The following is a 26,758-nucleotide window of genomic DNA, read 5'->3' as shown; positions in this document are numbered from 1 at the left end:
CTAAAGTATTTACTAGAAAAAAAAATGTAAAGAAACTAATCTGGCCACTGTGTAAAACAGACTCAGTTCTGCTTTCCAAATCTGCTCCACTTTTCAACTTTATTCAGAGATTAGAAGGCTGGCTCTTACTGTAGTGACTTGCACCTTGGCTGCCCCAGGTCCTCTTTGGAATGTAAAATCCCAAAGCCTCATCCCTGGCCTTCATTCAGCAATTGTGAGGATATTTCTAAGACAGAGTCTTTGCTCCGGTTCGGGCTAGAACCCAGCTTCCACCTAGAATTTCCCAATGCAATTCAGGAAACTCTTCTTGAGGACCTGCCCAACATAAGCCATCCTGAGAGTCTAGTGATAGATGCAGAAGTTAGTATGTTGGAGTGGGTCAGGAGGGGTACAATCTAGGGCAGGCAATGGGCTATAAATGACTGCCATTGAAGAGGGTAAAAAAGTCATGTGTGCTACATAAGATACCAGTAACGTGCACACTGTTTCCTCAGATGCAGCTCATTCCTCTACCAAGGGGCTTCACAGTTTGTTAGTAGTAGCAGCAATAGGCACAGAGGTCATAATCACAAGGGCAGCCACTGAAATCTGTTGGGACAATTTCTACATGCTAGGTTTAGTGATTTTTCAGATATCCAACCCTTATGACTCTCTGAATTAGGTGTTATTTCCATTATTCTCATTTTACAGGTGAGAAAAACTGAGTCTTAGGGAGATCAAATAAATTGCTGAAGGCTCCACTGCGAGTTAACGGCGGAACCGGGCCGGTTTCCAGAGCCTCGCTCTTAACTGCTTGCTCGGCTGCCTGTATAACACATTCCACTATTATGAAAACTCAAAGAAATGGAGGGCCTTCCAAAAGTTTTCCCTTCAGGAGGCACTCCTGGAGACAGTACACTTCAGGTTCACTGGGAGGAACGAAGGACATATCCACAGCAATTAATCAGAAACAGCAAATGGCTTATTGCAGTCCAGACTTTTTCAATTTGCAAGCGCCAAATAAACGTTTAGTCATGGAGTTGGAGGATAATAAAATAAAAATGAAACCTTGGGAGAAATAAGAGGAATCACACTTGAAAACGATCTATTTTTTAGTCTTCCAAAGTCATTGTTCTTTATACTTAAGAAGTCTTTATTAGAGTCTTTATTCTTTATATTTAAAGGCAACTACTGGTTAACTAGAAATGAGACATCATGCTCACCACCTTTATTCCCAAAGTAATAGTTCATTTTCAGTCCAGGTAGGAAAAACAGTTTGGACTTTCTTTGGTCTATTTCCTATGTTAATTTAAAAAGGGGGGGTGGGTGGTGAGGGGAGAAAGAGTTCCCAGCCCTTTTGCTTAAGGAAATAAAATACAGTATGTTTAAATTGCAATGTGGAATCTAGATGTGTTTTTACCAGCATGATTTCAACTTTCTCTGAAAACATCTGTAAAAGAAATTACCAATAAAAACACTCCACAGCAAATTTTAGAGTCAGCCAATACAAAGTGAGAGATTTATCTACTGCTAGGGCCCATCTCCCATTGTGCCCACCTCCTCTTTCCACACACTCTTCACTGTCTAAGAGAGAGGATGTGAGAGAGGGAATCACACACAGCTTTTCTCAGGGTTTTATTAGGTCTTCAGGATTTCATACTTAGGGGGAAGGAGGAAGTAGAAAAATAGCACTCAGAATGTTCCTTAAAAGGTTATTAGCAATATTTCTTGTCAAATGCAACTTTGAAAATATTGTTCTTGGGGCACCTGGGTGGCTCAGTTGGTTGAGCATCCAACTTCAGCTCATGTCATGACCCTGCCATTCATGAGTTCGAGTCCCACATCAGGCTCACTGCTGTCAGCCTGTCAATGCAGAGCCAGCTTCGGATCCTCTGTCCTCCTCCCTCTGCCCCTCTCCTGCTTGCACTCTCTCAAAAATAAATAAACATTAAAAAAAGAAAAAAAGCGCGCCTGGGTGGCTCAGTCAGTTAAGCGTCCAACTTCGGCTCAGGTCATGATCTCACGGCTCATGAGTTCAAGCCCCATGTCAGGCTCTGTGCTGACAGTTCAGAGCCTGGAGCCTGCTTCAGATTCTGTGTCTCCCTCTCTCTCTCTGCCCCTTCCTCACTCATATTCTGTCTCTCTCTGTCTCTCAAAAATAAATAGTAAAAAGAAAAAAAATTTTTTTAAAGAAAGAAAATAGTGTTCTTGGTTTCCCACAAGCCTCTAGCTTTCCATTTGGGCATTTTCCCTCCCAATCCCTATTAATCAATAATCATTAATCAAATATCAATATGCACTGAGAACCTGTTTTGTGCAAAGCACTCTTCCAGGTAGAAAGGGTTACAGAGTTAAATAAGAAGCTTAAAACCTATATAGAATTCTTAGGAAAAGGTATGGAGCCAGAACCAACAAACTATTAATTCAGGGGTAAGATAGGGGCAGGCAAATTGGGGAAGGAAGAATCAATCACTTTTAAGATTTTATACACCATTTTTTCTTTACAAGAAATATGTATTACTTTTTATTTTTTAATTTAAACTTTAGTCAGGGAAATCATATATAAAAATACAAACAAAGTCATTCAAGAAGTGACTCAAATGACCATAAGCCTACTGGTGGGCCTACAGGCAGTTTGTCATTGTTCAAATTTAATCGTGTTGATGAGAATATTGATGTTTGACACACTGAGCTTTCTTCAAGCACTATAGACTCCATGTAGTCCCAGCACATTTCAATTTCTCTATCCAGGTTTATTTTACTAACAGTGAGTTTAAGTTCCAATTTTAGTGGTCTCATGGTAAAGATTATATATATATATATATATATATATATATATATATATATATATATAAAGATTATATATATATATAAGATTTATATAAAGATATATAAAGATTATATATATATATATTTTAAATGTATGTCTTTTTATTTATTTCTGAGAGGGAGAGGGAGAGGGAGAGGGAGAGAGAGAGAGAGAGCGCACGCGTGCGTCAGCAGGGCAGAGAGGCAGAGGGAGAATCTTAAGCAGGCGCCACACCCAGCATGGAGCCTGATGACAGACAGATCATGACCTGAGCCGAAATCGAGTTGGACTCTTAACCAACTGAGCCACCCAGGTGGCCCAAAATACACTTTCACAATGCCCACTGGTCTCTAGCACTGCCCAATGTTTGACCACATAATCAGAAATTTCTGGCTAGTTCTGGGATGAATATGTGCACCTCCAAGACTTATGGAATGACATATCCTTCTGATGAACATAGTTGTTTTTTGGATAAATCAGGTTTTCTTAAAATGAGTTACAATCGAGCAGAAGGTTGATCACCCAGATAAACCAAGGCAGCTGGTGAAATCTTAAAGATTATTCTTACTCATGAAAAACTGTGAATCTCTTCTGTAATTATGATTTCAATTTCTTCTAAGTAACTCTGCAAGTTTGTGAGCTCAGAAACATTTAGAAATATGAGAAATACATATTCCCCATATGCCTCCTGATAAAATATCACCTCATCAGAGAATTTTTCTCTTACTCTCTTATTAAAAATAGCATTTTTTCCTTTTCCCGTATCCTGTTTTTGTACACTGCTTTATTTATCTATCACACACCATCATCTGACTATATAATATCTCTTTAATTTGTTTTTTTGTCTAGTGTGTTTTTCCCTTTACTAGAACATAATATAGTTGTTCTCCAGTATACATTCCTCTATTTCCCTTCAAGCTAGGTAGTTACCATGTAACAAAATTCTGGCCAATGAAATGCTTTGGAGAGTGATGTGGACAACTTCTGGGGTGTGCCCTCTAAAAGGAATGGGCATGCCATTTCTTCCTCCTTTTCTTCTTCCTGCCACTGAGAACATGGATGCAATGTTGAGCCATCTTGGACCATGTGGATAAGGGAAATATACCAGAAGAAGCCTGGGTCTCTGGGTGATATTGTAGGGTAAAATTTCTAAATAATCAAAGACCACTCTTAAGTAACAAAGAAACAGGTCTATCTTATTTAAGCCACTTTTACTTTCAGTCATTGTTTAAGAGAGAGAACCTATATCCCAACTAACACACTTCAATAGTACAGGGATGTTTCTGTTTTGTTCATTGTTTCTCTAGCTCCTTAATAGTACCAGTATGTGCTTGATAGATATTTGTAGAATGAATCAATGAATGTTCAAATGTCAAATCCAATTTGAGTATGAGTTTTGTTACTTGTATGAACAAATCAACATTACATTATTTTTATTTCTTTGGTTTGAATTTTGTTTTGCATCTTCTAATTAAGGGTATTCAGATTCTTGTTCCATTAGTAAGAAATGATGCATTTCAAACCACTACTAACTCACAGAGTCTTTTGGTCTCCAAAGTCCCAAATCTGAAAAAGTAGTTGAGGAAATCTTTTCAACAAGTTTCCATTAGCTAGCCATCCGATGGCATTAAAATAAACTAAATATTAATAATCAGCTTCAGCTTCTAAGTATTCCATCCCATAAACTGGCAATAGTTAAGGGTAGAAGCACATAAGTCATTAACAACCTTGATCATTTTCTCCATTACATCATGCTATGAACCTGGCCTATAGTTTCTCCTGTAGAAGGATGAAATGGAAATTGGTTATTCCAATTTATCTCTTTGACTTACACAAACTTTGGAAGACTTTTAACCCATCCTTTCCTTGTATATGACTTCAAGTGAACTCAATGCTTACATGTTTAGGAAAAAAATTTCAAATTCCTCCTTGGCAAGGAGTTAGACCCAACTAGTTCCTATCTGCTAGATAATAATTTCTTTGTAAAACACTTTCTTTTCTTTTTCCTCCTTCTTCTTCTCCTCCTCTCCTATCATCTCCTCCTCTTCCTTCTCCTCCGTCTTTTTTTTGCAAAAAACGTTCCAAGTATTTCACTTAGGGTTCAACTCATGGGCTATAAGGTTAGATGCCCTGACAGGGAATAACTTAGTATACTGGGATGGTCTAAGAAAGATTCACAAAAGGGATAGGCCGTACTTAACAAAGCTTTGTCAAATGAGTTTTAAGTAGTGGAGGGAATAGGAGAATGACAGGAAGAGGGAACTAGCTTAGGCAAGGGCTTGGAGGCTGGCAGAGAACAGAATAGCAGTATTCATAATAGCTTCAAACTGAGAACAAAGCAAATGACTACTAACAGTAGCATGGATAAAAAGTAGGATATTCATGAAATGGAATGGAATAGTAAATAGCAATGAGAATGTACAAACTACAGTTGAATGGATGAATTTCACTGATTCAATGCTGGGGGTGGGGGAGACATATAAAAGAGTACCTACTATGAATTCACTTATATAAAGTTCAAAAATAAGCCAAATGAATGTATGGTATTAGACGACAGGACTGGTTACTTTGGGTGACAGGGAGAGAAAGACAAAGAGACTGGAGGAGGACACATAGAAGGCTCTGGAGTGCGAAAGTTCCAGTCGCGGATTCTGATACCACTTTACATCCCTGTGTTTCATTGTTTATCACTGGTATCTTTCCTTGTAAGTATGTGATGCATCAGTCACCAACATCATCATCATGACAGTAAAGGGCCAAGAATAGTAAGGACACTTCTGAAAAGAAGATGTTATTTATACATCCTAAAGTTATTGGCACAGTGATTGATAAACTAACCAATGAACTAGATAGGAGCTCAGAGAAGACTGATCCATGTATGGAATTCTGATATATGACGGGGGTGGGGGGGGCATCAGATTAAAGCTGGAAAATCGGTATTGATATGAAAATAGATTCAAGTGAGATCCCTACCTCATACCACATATAAAATCAAGGATTTAAACAGACTAGGGAATTAAATTGTCAAAAATAAAACTCCTACTAGAAAATACAAGTGAATATCTTTTAGACTTTGGGTAGAGAAAAAATCCTCAGAAAAAAAAGGCATTGACCAAAGAAAAGTTTCTTTCACTGACTGAAAGAAAACTTTAATAAATTTGACTAATAAAATTAATAATTTTTGTCATGAGGAATTTTATACCAAAAAATTTTTAAACTGGGGAAAAAAATATCAGCAATACACACAAACAAAAATGGGTATCAGGAACATATAAAGAACTACAAGCACAAACAACCTAACAGAAAATGGGCAAAAGATCTAAGGCATTTCATAGAAAAAGAAACAATGACAACATGAAGATAAGATTAACATCACTAGTGATGAGGAAAATGCCAAATTAACCCCAGAGAAATGTTTTTAAACTTGTTTGACTGGCATAAATACATTGGAAAACATTAAGTATTAAAGAGGATGTAGATGCAGACAATCTTTTATACATCACAGTGGGGAGGGGCAGGCATACAGTCTAAATTGGTGCAGCCACTCCCACGTATACATCCAAGAGAAAATTTTAGACGTGTATAACCAGCAACATAGACAAAAACAATGATGGAAGCGCTGTTTAAAATAGTGTAAACATAAAAAAATTTAAATGTATATCAACTGGAGACTGTATGAGTAGGCCATGCTATACATACAAGAGGAATATTGCACAGCAACCAAAACAAATAAACTAAAACAACATACAATAGTATAAATGAAACTTAGAAATATAATATTGTGTAAAAACAGTAAAAAATTTACACATAGTATATACGTTTATGAAAAATTCAAAACAACTAAAATTAAAAATGTGGAGTTTTTGAATTTTTTAATCTTTAAAAAAATTTTATTACTTTATTTTTAAAACTTAAATTCCAGTTTGTTGACATATAGTGTAATATTAGTTTCAGGTGTACAAATCAGTGATTCAACGCTTCCATGCAATACCTGGTGCTCATCATAAGTGCCCTCCTTAACCCCCATCACCTATTTTACCCATCCCTCCACCCACCTCCCCTCTGGTAACCAACCATCAGTGTGCTCTCTGAAGTTAAGAGTCTGTTTCTTGGTTTGCCTCTCTCTTTTTCCCCCCAGGATCATTTGTTTTGTTTCTTAAAGAATGCATAATTTTTTTATACTGAGGGGAAAATCACATGGCATACAACTAATTATGTTTTGAAGCATACAATGCAGTGGCACTTAGTATAAACATATAGTTCTTAAGAACATATGTAGATGCAACAATATTGTACACAAAGGAAAGTAAGGGAATGATGGAAATGGGATTCAGATAATGTAGCCTGCATAGGCTGAGGCTGGGAAGGCCAAGACAGGGGACTCATAGGGTAGACGTAGGGTTTTCCTAGCTTTAGCTTTAGATGGTGAGTATATGGGTGCTTATTTAATTACTAAAAACCAACTGCACGAGCACACAGACTGGTCCTTTTCGCTTTCATCAAACAACCTTTTGCACAGTATAAAAGGCAATTTTCACAATAGGTGCTTTGAAAACAAAGCCGGAAAATTCCTATTCTATTGAGAGAAATTATATCACTTTAAATTTCATATGAAGCAATTTCTTTGGGGGGAAATGGCAAAAGGACTCTGAAATCCACATTACATTTGAAGTAAACCAAAGGTGGACTCCTAAAAGGGAGAAAGGTGGTCAATTTACTTCTGATAGAATACTCTGCACTCTCACTGAAGGCAAAAGAACAATCCTAACTCCTGACAGAACTCAAATGATATCCCACCTCCTCCAGGAAGCCCTCTCAGACTACACAAACCCTCCTGCCACTCTTACAGCCTTGAATACTATATCCCACAATTTAGACATATCCCATCAGGGTCCCTAGAGAAAACTTTGTATTTATGAGGAGATAATACAAAATTTTGGTTAAAAATTGAGACTTAAGAATCAAAAAGAAACAAAACGAGAGCAGTGCCAAGTACTGTTGTAAATGCTTTAAAATTAAGAACACTCTTATTTATGTATGTCAACATTTAACATATCAACCTATTAATCTTTACAACATCACAAAGAAGTAGGTTAAATTATTGTCCCCACTTTAGAGGTAAGGAAATAGAGGCACAGAGACGTTAAGCAATTTTATTAAGTCACAGTGTTAGTAAGTACAGGGTCAGATCTAAATATAGGCAATCTGGCTCCCGAGCTCACTTAACCACTACGGAGCCTTACACCTTGAATAATTTAACTGTTTTTTATTGTTGTTTGTTTTTAAATTTTACTTTAGAGAGAGAGAGAGAGAGAGAGAGAGAGCAAGTGGAGGAGAGGGTAGTGAGGGGGAGAAAGAATCTTAAGCCCCAATGCAGGGCTTGATCCCACAACCCTGGGATCATGACCTGAGCTGAAATCAAGAGTTGGATGCTCAACTGCCTGAGCTACCCAGGCGTCCCAAATGACTTAACTGTTATACTACAATCAATTCAGCTTCTCACCTATGGGTCAGAAACAGTGTTTGGCATCTGGCACAGGGCAGGAGAGTTGGCTTGAGAGCAACCCAGATTCTGGGCCTGGCTGTGAAACTGATGCCTGAGCAGACTTGGGCAAGGCCACTGCCTTTCTTTAAGCCTCAGTTTCCTTCTCTGTAAAATGAAGAGTTGGACTTGACAGTCTCCAAGGCCCTTCCAGAGCTAATGTTTTATGAGCCTGGGGTTGTTGGCTCAACTCCTTGGGCCCGGTCCGGCCCCTCCTGCTGGGCTCCGTGTCTCTTACTGGCTCAGCTTCCCATAAATAAGAGGAAAAGAACACGGGAAAATATCCTCCTGAGAGACTGGGAGGGATCCCACGGTTGCTCTGTATGCTTTGAAGAACTGGTCGTTAACCAGAGAGCTACCTGCCAAGTGAAGGATGGAAAGAAACTAGACTAAGGGGAGAAATGAACTCAACAAAACTTGGCTGCATTCACATTTAAAGGGCATCACTGAGCACTTAAAGAACTGACAATGTTATTGCAACAAGATGAGCCAGCTTCTTAAAGAACCAGAGATAGGCTAAGCTGTGAAAACCGGAATGGACCAGAGAACAAAGAAAAAAGCTGTTATACCATACATCAACCACAGTTATTTACAATCTGCAAAAATCACGAAACAAACGAAAAGATAGCTCAGGCATGTCGGCCTCCACTATCATTCCACCATGAATTCTACCAGGGCAGGTGCTGTATCAGGAATACGTGTCTCCCAGGAACCCCAAAAGCAGTGGGGTCAGAATGAGCTCACATTAATAGAGCACTTACTATGTGTAAGGCTTTACCATATATTTTTATCCTATTTCAGAGATGAGGGACCAGTCTACAGAGATCCAGGTTCTGGTTCTGTGTCTTCCATCATTAGCTATGTGAATCTGGTCAAGTAATTTCAAATGTCTAGGGACTTGGCTACTTTTATCCATAAAATGAGGGACTGAAAAAGCTTATAGAGGATGGGCCTTCCAGCTCAAGAACTCTGTAGTTCATAAAGTTACAAATACTTATTTTACATTTACCTAGAAAAGCGTTCACACTGGACCAATTTAATTTGTTTATATTTTATTTTTATTTATTTCTTAAAGTTTATTTATTTATTTTGAGAGAGACAGAGACAGCGTGAGCGGGGAGGGGCAGAGAGAGAGGGAGAGAGAAAGAATCCCAAGCAGGCTCCTTGCTGCCAGCACGGTCTGATGTGAGGCTTGAATTCATGAAACCATGAGATTGTGACCTGAGCCAAACCAAGAGTTGGACGCTTAACTGGCTAAACTACCCAGGCGCCCCTAATTTCTTTATATTTTAGACCTTTGGAATTTAGTGGACTGCACTGTGCTGAGCACATTATATAACGAATCGAAGGAAAAAATCCAAGAAAGCCCTCTGATTGTCTTCATTATGGTACTCCCCAAGATCACCTTGTATGGTTGAGTATGTTGTGCCTTGTACAAGGGCACCTGGTCAAGAAGGGCTGGGAAGATGGGGCTAAATTTCCATCTCACCTCTGGCATGAGCTTTGTGACCATGAGGCTGAGCCCAAACCAAAGGTACATTTGGGTTTGTGGGCACCTCTGAACTACCCGTTGACACTGAGCGAGACTATGAAGCAATGACTAGGTTTGTGTTCCAGTTGTGTTGTATGCAGAACTTACAATTTTACTTGTGCTCAAAACATTTCCAGACACCCTCTTTTACCTCCAGTCTATTTATAAGACCCTTAATAAAACCAATCCTATCATTCAGTCACACATCAACATTGACCTAACCCAGCACTAGCTAGGCTGCTTGAACGGACTGTTTCTAAAATGTCAGTACAGGGTGCCTGAGTAGCTCAGTCAGTTAAGTGTCTGACTTCAGCTCAGGTCATGATCTCACAGTTCGTGAGTTCGAGCCCCCCGTCAGGCTCTGCACTGATAGCTCAGAGCCTAGAGTTGGCTTCAGATTCTGTGTCTCTCTCTGCCCCTCCCCGCTCATGTTCTCTCTCTCACTCTCTCTCTCTCTCTCCCCCCAAAGAATAAATATTTAATAAATAAATAAATAAATAAATAAATAAATAAATAAATAAAATGTTGATCCAAGCTCAAAGAATTAAGACATTTTGCATAATGGCAGCACACATGGAAAACAGAAACTACCTTTCCAGGTGATTCCTTAGAAAGGGAAAACCCTTACTTAGCTGAGCACATCCTAGTATTTCAAAGAAATCTATTTCGTTATCTTTATAATTCCAAAGCACAGTAGCTACCAAATACTTGGGGAAAAATACAGAAAAACAAAAACTTTGAGAAAAACATTTCCTGGATTCTGTTCTGGGTTTCTAACGTGTTGTCTTTATAACACACTTGCTACCACTACAAGCTCCTGATTTTTCTAGCAACAAAGGAGATGTGCTCTAATTTGCTCACATTCTTTTTCCTTCATATTGCAATCAACAGCAACTCCAGGACCATTTATTCTGGATTTCCTGAGTCAGTCTCAATTTCAAATATTCTGCCCCTCTCTCCTCGCAATAAAAAGTTCCCAACTTTTTATTTGGAAAATATGGTCGCCACAATAATGGCATTACCCTCACATAATATTAGTCATGGCAGAGTCATACCAACATCACGGTGCCTTTATTTGGTATGTGGCCATTCCGAGAAGAACTTGCTGGTCCATCCGGGGCCTGAGACCATTTTCTTCGGCCCCATTAAAGAGAAAAATATGAATCTGCTACTAAACAAGTTTGGGGTTCACCGATTTAGAACTCAAAGGAACATTTCCTTGTTCTAGAAGAGGTTTTCAAGGCTAACAAATTACTATTTGATGAAATGGTACACAATCTGGAAAAACTGAAGCCATGGGGCTTTCCGACTGCCAAACTCCCACATGCTGGCTCTCGAGACACATCCACACTCATTATTAAAGTGTCACCATTTATAATTTGGTGCTACATTTTCTGAAGCTAGGCTACTCAACATGGTATACAGACAAATTGAATCCTTATTTTATTAAAACATAGGGATAAGATGAAGTAGGTGTCGGTGATAAAAGTCACCTAATCTGTAGTTGAAAATGAAGTTATTAAAACTAGGCCAGCATCACAAAAGGGAAACCAAAGGGTCAGGTTTCAGTAAGCAGGTTCCCCTGGATATAAGCAGCATTTATGAAAGGAATCAGCTGGCTCTGGCTTTGTTTTGCTCCTTCCAGAGTAGTTTTGGAGTTCCCTTTTCCCCCGGGAACCTCCCTCTGAAGCCTCAGAGCCTGGAGTAAGAGGAGAAAAGTTATAATTGCAGGGACATTTTATAATGTTTGCCAAGCATCTGAGTATACAGCAGCCCCATTTTGTCTCCAGCCTCACAACCCTGTGAAGTAGGTGAAAATATTAACAGTATGGCTATGGAAAGAAATGTTCCTGAGTAATGTTTTTCAAACTCAGGTCAGTTGGTCAGAACCCTTGAAGATCACAGAAAACTTTAAATTAAAGTGGAAAAATACTAAATTATGTTCCCACTAGTTTGGGTCATTTTAGCATGATCATGAATAAGCTATAGATTCTGAGTCAGATGTGTGCAGTTTGCTTTGGACTTTGTTCTTGCTTACTTACTTATAAAACTTTCAAAATGTACTTCTAAATTACAGCAACTCAGTAAAAAATTCAAACCTTAGGGTTTGGTTTCCTCCCCCTAGCAGGCTGAGTCATAAAAATAAATCTTAGCCATTTCAATAGCCAACACACCCCTCACATTAAGAATTGGTATTGTTCCCCATGTCTCCCATTTCATCCAAAGGTCACACCCAGATCACATTTGAAGACAGAAACAGCTTAAGGGCTCATCCAGCTCAACATTTGCACACTTAATAAGGGAACAGAACCTCTGCCAAGTTATAGGGATGAGTTACATCAGAATCTTCCAGAGGAACCTCTGAGGAGTAGTTATGAGTATGGGCTTTGGAGGCAGCCCGACCCAGATTGGAGTCCTAACACTGCATGACCTTGGTCATGTCTGGGAAGCACAATGCCTGGCACACAGTAAGAGCCCACCAAGTGCTTGCTGTTTTACTGTGAAAGGCATTTCAGGGCTTAGACAAAAGGGGAGCGTCTCTCCTGTGTCTATCCTCTACTGGACAGTGAGAAGGTTCTCTCCCAATCAAATCTTTAGGAGACACTACTGGGGAAGGCAGAATATTTACTCAACCATAAATCTAGGGTCAAGACTTAAATCAGGAAAATCACAGATGGTTGGGCTTTCAGAGTTAAGAAGAAATGTGTAACTTATAATTTATTAATATATGCAAATTACATACACAGTGTCTGAGACACAGCAGGCAGTGAATACATGTCTCTCCTCACTTTGTTCTATATCCAAAGTAACTAAAATCTCAGGCCCTAAAGTGACTTGCTTAAGGTCACACAACCAGTTAATGGGAGAGCTGGAATTGGTACTTAGGCCTTATTTCTGGTGGTGGTAGTGGTGGGGGGTGTCGCCTCAGGTTTATTATTGAGATAACTAGGGGTCAGACCGTTTGAAAAAACTGGCCAAGTACCTCCCAAACTCAAGAATGATCTCAACACAGCATGCTGTCCCTATGGGTTCACCACCAACCCCATCCCTGACCACCACTAAGAAATAGAAGCTAGATTCCCTCTGGTCCATGGTGGAAATCTCTGCCTGTAAGGACTGGGACTTCTGAAGGACAAGGAGACAGATCCAGGATGTTCAGAGGAGGGGGCTCCTTTCCTCTCTGACCCACTGCAGGTAACAGCAATCTCAGATGCTCCCTTGTAAACACAAAGCATTTGTAAACTTTCCCTGGGGGGTTTGTAGCCAATTGAAATGGAGGACTAGGGACAAGGAGATCTAAAAATGTCCCCTCTTTGTCTTTCTGTGGAAGTGACAAGCATGAGTCACTGGGTTCACAGGACTGAAAAAGATTCTTATAAATATCAATAGAAAATTCTAATTCTGTCTTAGGTATTTCTCAAAGAAAGTGGTTCCAAGCTCTGATGGTCAGGGAGAGGCCAGCTAATAAGCTTGCATTGGTCTGGGGAAGGAGGGGAGGAGACATCAGCAATGGGTGGAAATCGCCTTTCTTATTTTATAATTCAAGGAGTCATTTAAGAAATATGTATTAGCATTGACTGTCAGAGAAACTCTGGATTGGGGTGGGGGACGGGTGGATCCCGTAGGGAACACCACCAAGAGAATGTGAAATCTAAGCTCAGGACTAAAGGATGGGCAGAAATTAGCCAGGTAGAGAGGGATGTTCTAAACCAGGGGGAGGCAAACTTTTACTTTAAAGGACCAGATAATAAATATTTTAGTCTTTCCAAGCCATATAGTCTCAATTGCAGCTACTCAACTCTGCTGTTACAAGGAGAAAGCAGCTATAGAATATACATGAGTATGGGGTGCCTGGGTGGCTCAGTTGGTTAAGCTTCCGGCTTTCGCTCAGGTAATGATCTCAAGCCCCGCATTGGGCTCTCTGTGCTGACAGCCTGCTTCAGACTCTGTGTCTCCCTCTCTCTCTCTGCCCCTCCCCAGCTCACCCTGTCTCTCTCTCTCTCTCTCTCAAAAACACATAAACATTAAAAAAAAAAATTTTAAGAAAATACATGAGTATTAAAGGGATTGAGTGAATCTGTGTTTCAATAACCTTCATTTTTGAACACAGAAGTTTGAATTCCATACAATTTCTATATGTTATGAAATATTACTCTTCTTTTGATTTTGTTTTGAACACTTTAAAAATGAGGAACCATTCTTAGCTTGTATTTTAACAACATTTGCATTAAAGTATATGAGGGGTTAGTCAAGGCCATTCCTGAAGCAGGAAGATAGGAAGATGATATGCATTTCTAAACCACAGACTCTCTTAGATCCTCTACCCAGGGCTGGGACCAAGGGGAGACAAGTGAGCTGCCCAGGGCTCAAAATTTAAGGAGGCACTCCTTAATAAGTAGAGAGCTGGCACTTGCGAAACCCTGAGATTGACTGCCTCCTTACAAGTTGCCACCTAGGCACCTTGCTGGCCTCAACTTAGGCCTGGTCCTGCCACTTGTGCATAATGCAGTACATTACTAAAGTGGTGACCTCCTCAAGCAGCTCTGCCTCAGATGCCTTCATTGTGAGACACAACTTTGCAGATGACAATCTGGTTCCCAGCCACTTCTCTGGGGTGCAGAATTTAGATAATAAGAAAAACAGCCTATATAATACAAGCTTAGGCAGAAGAGGAAGGAGAAACTAGGCAGATTGGAGTTTGGAAAGAATCTGGGGGAGAAGGAAGATAAAAAATTCAACTTGACCATTGTTGCTGGTGGGGTAAGTTTGAACAATGAGAATGAAATCCATGTCCAAAGAAAATATTTAACAAGTTTCACTGTGCACTAAAATTATAAGCCTTCTTTGCCACTGTCTCGACTTGCATTCATTATATCCATATCCATAGCTATGTGTGTGTGTGTGTGTGTGTGTGTGTGTGTACACACACACATACACACACACACATATATATCTACACACATGTGGACACACAATACTGAAAATCATATATGTGATAATGGACTTATATCCAGAATATATAGAGAACTCAACAATTAAAAAAAATTAAAAATAGGCAAAGAATTTGAATAGGCATTTGTCCAAAGATGTACAAATGGCCAATAAACACATGAAAAGATGTTCAACATCATTAGCCATCAGGAAAATGCAAATCAAAACTACAATGAGATATTACCTCATATCAACTAGGATGGCTTTAAGCAAAAAGATGGACACTAAGAAATGCTGGTCAGGATGTGGAGACACTGAACCCTCACAAACTGCTGGTGGGAATGCAGAAAGGTACAGCTGCTTTGGAAAACAGTCTGGCAGTTCTTCAAAAGGTTAAACATAGTTACATAACTCAACAATTCCACTCCTGGATACGTGTCCAAGAGAAATGAAGACATATGTCCACACAAACACTTGCACACAGATATTCATAGCAGACAAAAAGACAGAAAGTGGGAAGAATCCAATGTCCAACAACTGATGAACAGATAAATAAAATGTGGTATGTTCATACAATGGAGTATTTTTCAGAGGTGAAAAGTAACAAAGTACTTATACATGTTATAGTACAGATGCACCTGGAATATACTAAGCTAACTACACTGAAATTAAAGTAAAAAAATATACTATGCTAAGTGAAAGAAGCCAGTCACAAAAGACTGCATCCTTTATGAGTCCATTCAGATGAAGGTCCAGAATAGGGAAATTTCTAGACACAGAAAGTAGATTAGTAGATGCTTCTGAGTAGAGAGATAGGGAGAAGGGGTGAGGAGAATGGAGGGTGATAGCTAGAGAGTAGGGGGTTTCTTTTGGAGATGATGAAAATGTTCAAACATTGTGGTGATGGTTGCACATACTTGTGAATATATCAAAAACCAGTGAATTTTGCATTTTACATAGGTGAACTGTATGGTATACGAATTATATCTCAATAAAGCTATTAAAAACAGGAGAAATCAAAGTATCTCTCCTTGCCTTGAAAGACATCTGCTTTTGGATTCAACGTATGGGCTCTCCTTACCCTTGAAAGATGATGGTGTCTCTATGTCGCTAAAAACTGAGGTGGTTTTCTTGTTGAGGGTTTGATGGGTGGTGGCCTAAATGACAGGGAAGGGGCTGGGTCTCAAGGGCTGAATGTTGGTTAAGGTTAGGGATTTGGATGCCTGAACTCTGCAGGACCCATATTTAATCTAAGGTTCTAAATGCATCCAGGCCAGCTGCTAGAAAAAAGAACCAATGGACAGAACACCATATTGGTGTTCCCAAGGCTCTTTAGACCAGAAAATGACCCAGCACCATTGTCTGAGAATACTTTTTCAGGGAGGGCCCTGCCTGAGCCATGAGTTAGTCTAGTCACAGAAAGGTCAGGGGATGGTCACCCCTCACTCCCAATGATGCTTCAGTCCTTGATGCTGAATCCTGTGGTCACTGGGGAAGAAACCTCCATACCACTCCAGGAGGCATATGAGCCCTGAGGGAAACAGCACCCAGGGAGGGGATTAAGGGGAGAGGACCTCATGACTGCAAGGGGTCATTCTGTGGGCAGTCTGAGTCCTTCCTGTGTAAAAATGCAGGGTATATTAAATAAGGACTCCATCTAATGGTCTTATCCTTGCCTATGGGTTCTGATTCTTTTCAGGCCACATTTTAACCATGGCCCATTTCTAGGGATGAGGCCTCTCTGGCTGCTAATTCCCATTATTCAGGACATCTGGGGAAAAGAAAAAAAAAAAAAATCCTAGTGTGGATAGTGTCCTAAGGCTACCATGTGAATAACAGTGGCCATGAATATATTCACCTTAAATTAGAGTCCAGGGTCAACATTTTTCTTTTTTTTTTTTTTTTTTTTTTTTTTTTTTTTTTTTTTTTTTTTGCTAAATCCTAGCCAAAGAGCTGGTGTAACTACTGAGATGTGGAAGTGAATTTATCTTAAACTTGCCCCAGTGCAGCTAATAAGGGAAAGCTGTCCAATCATCACAAAGTCAGCTTCTGACAGCCTGTCACATTTTCCACTGATGCACCAGACGTGACTAAACTGTGCAGGGGCTGTCTGTCCGGGATCTGGATTCCCTTTCACTGTGCTCAGCAGGAAGGGGCCAGCATCGTCCTATACCCATGTCATGAACTTGACATAACCCTTAGTAATGGAAGAGGAGGCCTGGCATGCTACCAAGCCCAGGCTTTCAGCTTAGTCTGTACACACTGTGAAATTTTAATTATTTCAAGGTCCACACTGTACCCAATCTGCAGAGAGACCAAATTTCCAGAGGAGAAAATAAAACATGTTGCTATTTCAACAGCCATCTATTACAACACTGGACAGCAGGAGTCAATGGATAGTTGATCATTCCTAAAAGTTACCACTCGGAAGACAAATTTATTATTGGTTGATCCCTCGACACATAACAAAGAAAATATAAACTCAAGGACACAAATACTGATGAAGGTATTTATGTTAAACACTCAAAAATTTTTCATTGCCTCTTATGTTTAATTCTCTCTGCTAAAGAGTAGAATAAAATGTGAAGAAGAAAGATACATTTTAGAAGGAAGAAAGAAGAGTTAAGAACCAGCAACAAAGAAGCTGGTGTGACTTTCCTTTTTAATTTACTGTTTTTCTAGTCTGATTTTTTAAAAAAATAAAACTTCATTCTTTTTCTGTTTGGCCGCACACATTCTTATACAGTAAATCCTCTCGTGGACCATGGCAGGGAGACAAATGAAGCGATAACACGGGAGCTGGTGGCCTGTCTGCCCTGGCCACTCTCCCCTCCTCCACACGCCATCCTTCAGTGCACACAGAACTCAGGTTCCATGAATAATTCCAGCACAGGCAGGGACTTCTTGTGCTTCATATTCAGAATAACTCTAAATACCCTAAACTCCCCAAAATTCAGGCAGAGAGGGAATTTTTTAAAAGGAAAACACCCTCAACCAACTTTCAATCTGGAGACTTCAGCCACTTGCCAAAATATGCCATCTCACTGAGCCAATAAATGGAGAGCAGGAGTGTGGCTGTAACTGGGTCAGGAGTAGGGTTTTCATTTTTCACAAGTCGGGGGGGAGGATACCAATATGGTTAGTCAGTCAGCAAGCATTAATCCTCATTAATGTCTCCCATTCAAATCCATTCTTCACTGCACAGCTGTGCAAACATAAATTAATTGGGTCATTTTGACGAAGGCACACAAGAAAAAAATTTCAATGTGAGGCAGAGGAACTAACTGGACAAATAACACATTCTTTAAATGTGTAGGAAGGACTGTACAAGCTACCACATCATAGACTGAAGGACATTCACTCAAATTCACACCACCATAAACTCCCCTATGGGAGAAGCTTCAAAGGGCAGAATGAGGTGGGGACACGTTCATGACAAAGCATATAATAAACTGCCAGAGTGAAAATACTGGCTCCCACTCCTTGCCAGATACTGTGCTATCTATTTCACAGAGCCATGTCATTTAATACCGTCACAACATCATTACTCCCAGTTTACATATAAGGTAATTAGAAGCAAAGAGATCAAATAACTTGCTTGAGGTCATACCAGCAGTAAATGGTGGAGTCACAGTGGTCAACGTTCAATTCAGGCTGACACGACTCCAGAGACCATGTTCCTAAGATGACATTGTCCTGTTTTCTATATGCTTGGCACTATGCTTGCATCGTGGAGAGCAGAAAAAAAGGTACAGTCATTTCTTGCCCTTTAAGAAACTTACAGTCTGACTGGGGAAACAGGATGGATACCTGCGAACTCATCAGAAAATAGGAACAGGAGCATTGCATTAGCACCTGCACTTTTTAGGTGAAGGAAGCCACATACAGGAGCTGGGGAAAGTGGCTACAATTTATCTGACAACTTTGAGAAGGGTTTCCACCAAACTCTAAAAAGTGAGATACTGAGAGGATGTAATACTTTAGAAAATACTGATTTATTCCTTCCATGGTATGGTTTGAACATTCAAAATCTTTCCTTTCAGAGCTCTCCCTTCAGAAAGGACAGGACAGTCAGCCCATTCCCCAGCTTCATTTTAAGGTTAATAAAAATAGCCACAGCTTCCTGGAAATCCAGGAGAAGAGCTCTCCTCTCTCTTCTCCAGAGTCTTCACTCTGGTCGAGGTGTGGCAACCTCTCCCAACCTTCAGAGACTAAGAAGGGAGGAGATAATTTGCATCATCTCTTTGGTTCTTTTCATTGGAAATGAACCATCTCAGTGCCTCTAACTGACAGAAAGGGGCAGACTGGAGCTAGGGACCCATGAACGTTCTCGGAAGAAGTGGCAGTGCTCCAGAAACTAGGAGAATGAGTATGATCATGCCAGAAATTATTCTACAATTATTTATAGCAGATGCATGACCCCCATGCCTGTAGAAGTGTTGGGGGACTCTGATAACCGTTCTCAAACAATCTGCTTCCACTCTCTTTGCTGCATTTAAATTTCTGTTGCATTCTTAACATTCAACTTCAGATGTATATGAATTTTTAAAACCCCTGCATTTTTTAACTGGGAAGACACATTACTGCGATGAGCTCCTTTTTCCCTGCATGGACAAAATTTGGTCAGAAGAGCTGGGGACGGGGGGTGGGGGGTGCTGTGTGTCACTGACGTCACATTGCTTGGGACTCAGGTTTTATAAGGAGTCAGATGAACATTCAAAAACAAATCTGCCGACCCTTACTGGGTGACCAGTAGGTCGAATGCACAGAGAGAAGGGCCTGAGAGAAGGGTCGTCACTTTTCAGGCAGGCTCCCAGGTCAGCCGTGCCACTCCCGAGAGCCTGCAGTGTCGGGGTCTTTAGGACACAGCAAATATTCCCTAAATGTCCTGCCCAAAGAGCAAAGAGCTCAAAGTTGTTGGACAGTGGTTCTCAACTCCACAGAATCATACAATCACCTGGGGAACCCTAAAAATCATTCCTGCTGTGCCCTACCCCAGCGATTCTGATTCCAAGGGTCTGGGATTGGGCCTGGATACTATGATTCCAACACATAAGCAGGGTTAGAACCGCCACATTGAACACAGCCAAGTCTGAAATACCATAAGCATCAGTGAGTGTGGTTACTCAATCAACAGACACTGAAATGAACAGAATCCTTCTGCTCCTTTAACAGCTTACTCTCAATTGTATTTCTTTCTGGATCTTGAGAAACTAAGAGTCTCGGCTGCCCAGATTACAATCCTAGTTATACCACTTAGCAGTTAAGTGACCTTGGGCAAGGTATATAACTTTCCTGAGACTCCGTTTTCTTAGCAATACAAAGGGGTTAATATCAGAAGGTAGTTGAGAGGATTGCATGAAATCAAGTATGTAAATTATGTGACCCAATGTCTGGCACATGTCAAATGCAAAATAAACATTAGCTCCATGACTGATGATGATGACAATAAAAATATACCAGTTATATTTCAATAAAAGGAATGTTTTTTCTAGATGGGGTATTTATTCACAAGGCCAGGTTTTAAGGAATTGTGAAACACTGGAATGTGAGAGTTAGACATTTAGCATTCCCTTCAATTATGAATACAGGCCAACAAGTCTCAGTATTAGAACAGTACCTGTGATCTTGTCGCCGATAGAAATCACAGATATGTCTATATAATACAGTCGTGGTTGAAACCCTAAAAGAGTATTTATATTTAGGGTGACCAACTGCCCTGGTTTGCCCAGGACTGAGGGGGTTTCCCTGGATGAGGGATTTGTAGTGCTAAAATTGAGAAAGTGCCAGGGAAACTACTCCCTACTGACATTCATCACTACTTCAGAATTATGGTAGTTATCGAACCACTAAATGCCACTGTTTAATGTGTTAACAAAGAAGCACCTACCCTGCCATATATCATAATTTCAAATGATATCTTGGTAAGTGTACATATGTTCACATAATCTGTGTCCTTTATAACACCTTGTATTTCATTGGATGCACTTAAAAGCATTCTTCTGAGTCCATAGGCTTCACCAAAATTGCCAAAGGGGTCCATGGCACAAAAAAGGTGAGGAGGGAAGAAACTGGGAACATTGGTTGGAAAATGAAGGTAACCATATCTTAAGTTCTTTTAGGCCTTGCAACCTAAAATATAGAAGACATAGGCATGTGCCTCCAAAGGCACAAGTAGATAATCAGTCAATGGAACCACTTTCCCATTATCAGGAGTCTGTCTCCTAATCCTACATATAGTAACCTGGGAGTGTCCCTAATTTCTGCACTCCTGATGACATACATATGTGCATCTAGTTACTTATATCATTGTAGAGTTAACTCCATCTTGACAGTTATTGACTGGCGTATCTATTAGGTCTACAAGTTTCCAGTAACTACAAATGCTTCCCCTAAGAATCATAATTTGACAGAACCTAAAACTTTCCATGAATTAAGACAACAGAAAATTGGATTTTAAAAGATCAAGTTTTGGGGTTCCTGGATGGCTCAGTCACTTGAGTTTCCCACTCTTGATTTCAGCTCAGGTCATGATCTCATGGTTCCTGAGTTTGAGCCCCACATCTGGCTCTGCACTGACAGCACAGAACCTGCTTGGGATTCTTTGTCCTCCTCTCTTTGCCCCTCCCCACTCATGTGTGCCTATGCACATGCGCTCTCTCTCTCATCTAAAAATAAATAACTAAACTTAAAAAAAAAGATCAAGTTTAAAGAAATGACCAAAAATAAACTTAATCCTTACCGAATACCACTGAGCTTCTGAAAGGCACCAGCTCCCATCTTCCCTAACTGCCACCGCTGACCACCGTTCCAGAACTCTCCCACAGGGCAGCAGGAGACCACTTCTCTTCTGATCAATGTAACTGTAAGCTCCCAGCCCAATGTGACCAGAAGGCAGAGTTCTCATGATCGCCCTTGTCCCAGTATATACAGATTTCTTTACTTCCCTGTCATTTTTACAAAATCTTCTCACTAACAAAGTGGACCTCTCCTTTTTGCTCTTAAAAAAATCTTCTTCTACATCTTCACAATTATCAGGGAAGTCCTCAAAATGGCTCAGAAAGGTCTTGGCAGGTGGACTGTTAGTAAAGTCCTCCCTGCAAAAGCTGTCACTTGAACATACCGCATCAGCCCTTTGGCAAGAAGCTTCGAAGCACAAGTATCTGTCGTTTAAGGCATCACAATGATCACACTGCAGCTGCCCATTCTTATTATCACAGTTTTCTGCCAATTCCATGAGTTTACAAGTATATGCCATATAATTTTTCTGTCGCTCCCCACGAACACCAGGCAGTGGTACACAGTTACCACAATCATCCAAAATCAGGTTGTCTGACAAGGTACAGAAAGTGTCTGACATTCTTCTGTCGACTTCGTAATGAAAGTGAAATGCTGCCATGCCGCCGTCAGGGTGTGCCCGGCCACTCTCTATGATGGCCGACTGATTTCCTAAGGGACTAATGTCCATGGGAGGCCCGTCCACTTCCAGTTGAATTCCAGGGAACACCTTTCTTTCCAGTGAGGATGGGATTCCAGTTTCCAAACACAGGCCTTCCTCCATGACAGAATCGCACGTGTCATAACACTGGCTCTGAGGAAGGCTGCACTGGCTGTTTTTCAGTACATTGTTGCAGTTAATATTGAGGTTTTTCACAGAATCTGGCATGCTTTCCTCCCAGTACTTCTCATTGCTGTTCTCATCACTCATTATCTTCTCCCTTGCTATGGAGACAATCTCGGGCAAGTTGCTTCCAGAGGATTCTTCTTTAAGCTTGTTCAGTCGTGAGATGGTGGAAGTCTGACCACTCTGCCTGACACTATGTGCCTTCGGAACACTGACGTCTGAGACCTTTTCACTACTTTCATCTAAAGCCGACGGAGACGATGTCACCTTTCTTTGAGTCACAGGTGTGAGAACAGAAGCTGCCATTTCTTCAGAAGTCATCTTGACCAACACACAGGTTTTAGCTATTGCTGTTTCTTCTCTCTGCTGATCATGTCAAGATTTTTATAAAACAACTTATTATTAAAATAATCTCAGATCTACAAGTCCTGAGAAACAGTGTGACAATTCCTTTCATTCAGGTGCATTAAGAGCCAAATAAATTTCTCCAGTTATAACTTCCTATCATGTGTAATATGTTTTTCTAGACCAGGGTTTTAAGGTGGTAGTTCAATTTTCTTTCCTCTGTTATTTGAAGTAATTCTTTTGGAGATTTTTACTCGGGATTGCATTCTGCAACTTCTGATCTCTCACTGACTTACTAATGATTAAAAATCCAGTTTGAATGTTTCCTGTAAGAAAAAGACATGATGTCAAACACTGTGGCACTAAATAAATTTTTAAAACCGAACTTGTAACTCTAAGCTAATGCAAAATATGAACCAATTCTGAATATGAAGAGTTTTGCAATTGATAGTTACTTTTAATGTTTTTGGTATTTATTTCTCTGATATAATATTTCAGAAATTCTGTTTCCAGCCAAAGTAGAGTAACAACAGAGACCAGAATTACTCCCCTGCCTTAAACAACTGAAAAAATCAGAAAAAAAAAAAAAAAAAAAAAGAAATAATGGTTTTTAAATACTGAACAACAGGGAACACAGAACAGTGATTCCTGAAATAAGAAAACAACAACAAATGAGGTGAATCCTATAAATGCCCTAGCTTACAGTTTGAGAGTTTCTAGGCCATAGGGGAGGGAAGGGGAACTCAGGCTGAACCCAACAGAGTTCTTATTTAAAGGAAAGAAAGTTGAGTGTTCAATGAGACCATAAAAACTAGAGAAAGAAGACATGTTAAGTGGAGAGGAGCAAAGATAAGGGTGGTTGCAGGCTTCTCATGAACAATGCAAGCTATGGGGAGGTGTTTAGGGAGATGGGTGAAATTGAGGATAGAGATTAAAAAGTACACTTATCATGTAATAATAAATAAATGAATAAATAAATAAATAAATAAATAAGATAAAACAAAATAAGAGACAATGCAAGCCAGATGAGAGTAGAGTCTATCTTTAAAGTACTGAAAGAAAAAAATACTGCCAACTTAAAATTCTATACCCAACAAAAATATCTTTTGAAAACAAAAAAAAAAAGAAAAACTTTCTAGACATACAAAAGCTGAAAGAATTCATCACCAACAAATTTGCATATAAGAAACAGTAAAGGAAGTCCTTTAGAAGGAAAACAATACCAGATAGAAATGTGGATCCATGCAAAAGAATAAAGAGCACGGAAAATGTTAAGTATGTATGTAAATACAATTTTTTAAAAATTGTAAACCACTTGATGGGGCGCCTGGGTGGCGCAGTCGGTTAAGCGTCCGACTTCAGCCAGGTCACGATCTCACGGTCTGTGAGTTCGAGCCCCGCGTCGGGCTCTGGGCTGATGGCTCAGAGCCTGGAGCCTGTTTCCGATTCTGTGTCTCCCTCTCTCTCTGCCCCTCCCCCGTTCATGCTCTGTCTCTCTCTGTCCCAAAAATAAATAAACGTTGAAAAAAAAAATTAAAAAAAAATTGTAAACCACTTGAGATAGTTAATCTTTTAAAGCAAAAATAATAGCAATGTATTGTGGGGTTCCTAACACATGCAGAAGGAAAAAATAGCACAAGGTCACAAGAAGGGAAATGGAAGTATATTGTTACAAGATTATTTTCTAAGTGAATTGGTGTAACATTACTTAAAGGCAGGCTGTCATAAATTAAAGATGCATACTATAAGCCCAATACAACCACTGTAAGAAAAAATATAGGTAATAAACCAAAATATTAGGACCATAAAAATTTTCAAATAATCAAAAGGCAGAAAAAGAGGAAAAGATGAACAAAGAACAGAAGTGGCAAACGTGACTTTGTGTGCGTGTGTGTGTGTGTGTGTGTATTCTTTCCATTCACTTTAATAAGAAATTATTCAAGCCAAAGTACGGAAAGAGCCCAAATGCCCATTGATGGATGAATGGATAAAGAAGATTTGGTATACACATATAATGGAGTATTACTAGGCAATCAAAAAGAATGAAATCTTGCCATTTGCAACTACGTGGATGGAACTAGAAGGTATTATGCTAAGCAAAATTAGCCAGAGAAAGACAAATATCATATGACTTCACTCATGTGAGGAATTTAAGACACAAAACAGATGAACATAAGGGAAGGGAAGCAAAAATAATATAAAAACAGGGATGGGGACAAAACATAAAAGACTTAAATACAGAGAACAAAAAGAAGGTTGCTGGGGGGGGGGGTTGTGGTAAGGGGGATGGGCTAAATGGGTAAGGGGCATTAAGGAATCTACTCCTGAAATCATGTTGCACTATATGCTAAGTAACTTGGATGCAAATTTAAAAACTTATTAATTAGTTAATTTAAAGAAATTACACTTAAAGAAATTATTCAGGTGAATGTGGACATAAAAATTTTCAATTTACGAAAAGTATTCTTAAAAAATAATTTATTTTTATTCCTCAAATTATTGAACCCTGTTCTACACTGGGAACTATGTAATGGGGCTAGATATCCCTGCTTGTGATTCTATTGAGAGAGGGAGAACTGAACAAATTTCAATCTGGTGTGGTAAGTGTAATTATCAAGGATATACAAGGCACCACGGGATCACAGGTGTCCTTCATAAGTATACCATTCCTTTGTAAGTGAAGCCGTCCTTACCAAGACAACTGATGAGCATTCATACTCTGCTGTCAACACCAGATTTAACCCATTTTTGCCCTTTGCCACACAGGTGTCCCTCTTCCCCATGCTTCTCCCTTTTCCTCTTGTCCCAAAGAAGCAGCAACCTACCCCTCTTCCCTTACATATATGCCCCTCAAGCTCAACCACAAAGTCTCACTGGCTCCCAGCACATGCAGTCTTCACAACTACCTTAAAAAATCAGAGGACATCCTGTCAGTCGGACACTTCACAGGAAGTCAATGAGCCCACACAGAGCAGCAGTGTCCTGGTTCAACCGAACCCTTCCACCTTTCACATCCTCCTTCCAACCTGGTTTCTTTTAAATTTTCTTCAGAAAAAAATGCATCTATTATTTTTGGAGAAATATGCTCAGTGTAAAACAATTCAAAAAATGCAGGAAAACACACAAAAAATTTCAACTTAACATAAACCCCACTATCCAGAGATAACCACTATTAATACTTTGAGTAAACTCCTTCCATAATGCTCCCTATGCATCAACACACAGAGATATAGGTATATGATTACACAAATACCAGATCATGCTGTATATCCTACTTTATACCTGCTTTTTTTTTTTTTTTTACAAATTCCAATTCATGAACAACTTTTCATGTCAAGAACCAAATAGATAATTTTAATGGCTTTTGGCACTACCTTGGTTTCCATATCTTTGCTCTATTTTTTAGAGTAACTTTTAAAGCCAAAGCCTTCAGACTGACTGTTATTTGTCCTTTCTCACCTATGAGGAAGGTCATTCAAAGCATGTACTGCCTCACCCCTGTTCTAAGCATTTCAAAATTACTATCTCATGTAATTTTCACTCAATCATACAAGATAATGTGATGGTTTTAAAATATGTCCACAAATTCTTTGTAGAGCCTAACTGCCTTCCCCTTGCATGGAGACCGTACTTGGTGACTTTTTCCAACATATAAAATGTGTTGGAAGTAACAGTGTATGACTTCTGAGAATAGGTCATAAAATGTCATAAAAGTTATTGAGGTTTCCTTTTGTTCTTCCTCTCGTTTGTTCTGGAGGAAATCAGATGTCATGATATAGGAAGAGCTCCCTGTGGCAAGAACTGAGACCTCCTGCCAAAAGCCACTGGAATGAGCCATCTTGGAAGGGGATCCTTCAACACCAGTCAAGGCTTCGCATGACTGCAGCCATGGTCTATACGTCTATATGACTTTAACCTCATGAGCAAGCCTGAGCCAGAAGCACTCAGTTCCCAAATTCCTGAGCCACAGGAAATGTGAGATAATAAATGTTTACT

At 39.7% G+C, this 26,758-nt stretch overlaps 1 protein-coding gene across 8 annotated transcripts in view; it reads right to left on the bottom strand.

Annotated features, from left to right (window-relative positions):
- PLCE1 (phospholipase C epsilon 1) overlaps window positions 1–26,758 on the bottom strand; it is a 323,759-nt gene that overhangs the window by 262,847 nt on the left and 34,154 nt on the right. For all 8 annotated transcript variants that reach the window (XR_015241745.1, XM_086680410.1, XM_086680402.1 and 5 more), the window contains one exon: window positions 21,536–23,088. Coding sequence is in view for 7 of the 8 variants with exons in the window: in XM_086680410.1 (XP_086536536.1) it covers window positions 21,536–22,738 (1,203 nt within the window). In the remaining variant the exon portion in view is untranslated. The remainder of the gene's footprint in view (window positions 1–21,535; window positions 23,089–26,758) is intronic.

Source organism: Puma concolor, chromosome D2, assembly GCF_028749965.1.
Source record: "Puma concolor isolate L17-30 chromosome D2, mPumCon1.1.hap2, whole genome shotgun sequence".
Lineage (NCBI taxonomy): Eukaryota > Metazoa > Chordata > Mammalia > Carnivora > Felidae > Puma > Puma concolor.
The sequence above is the reverse complement of the archived record's forward strand: the minus strand, read 5'-3'. Positions and strand labels throughout refer to the sequence as shown.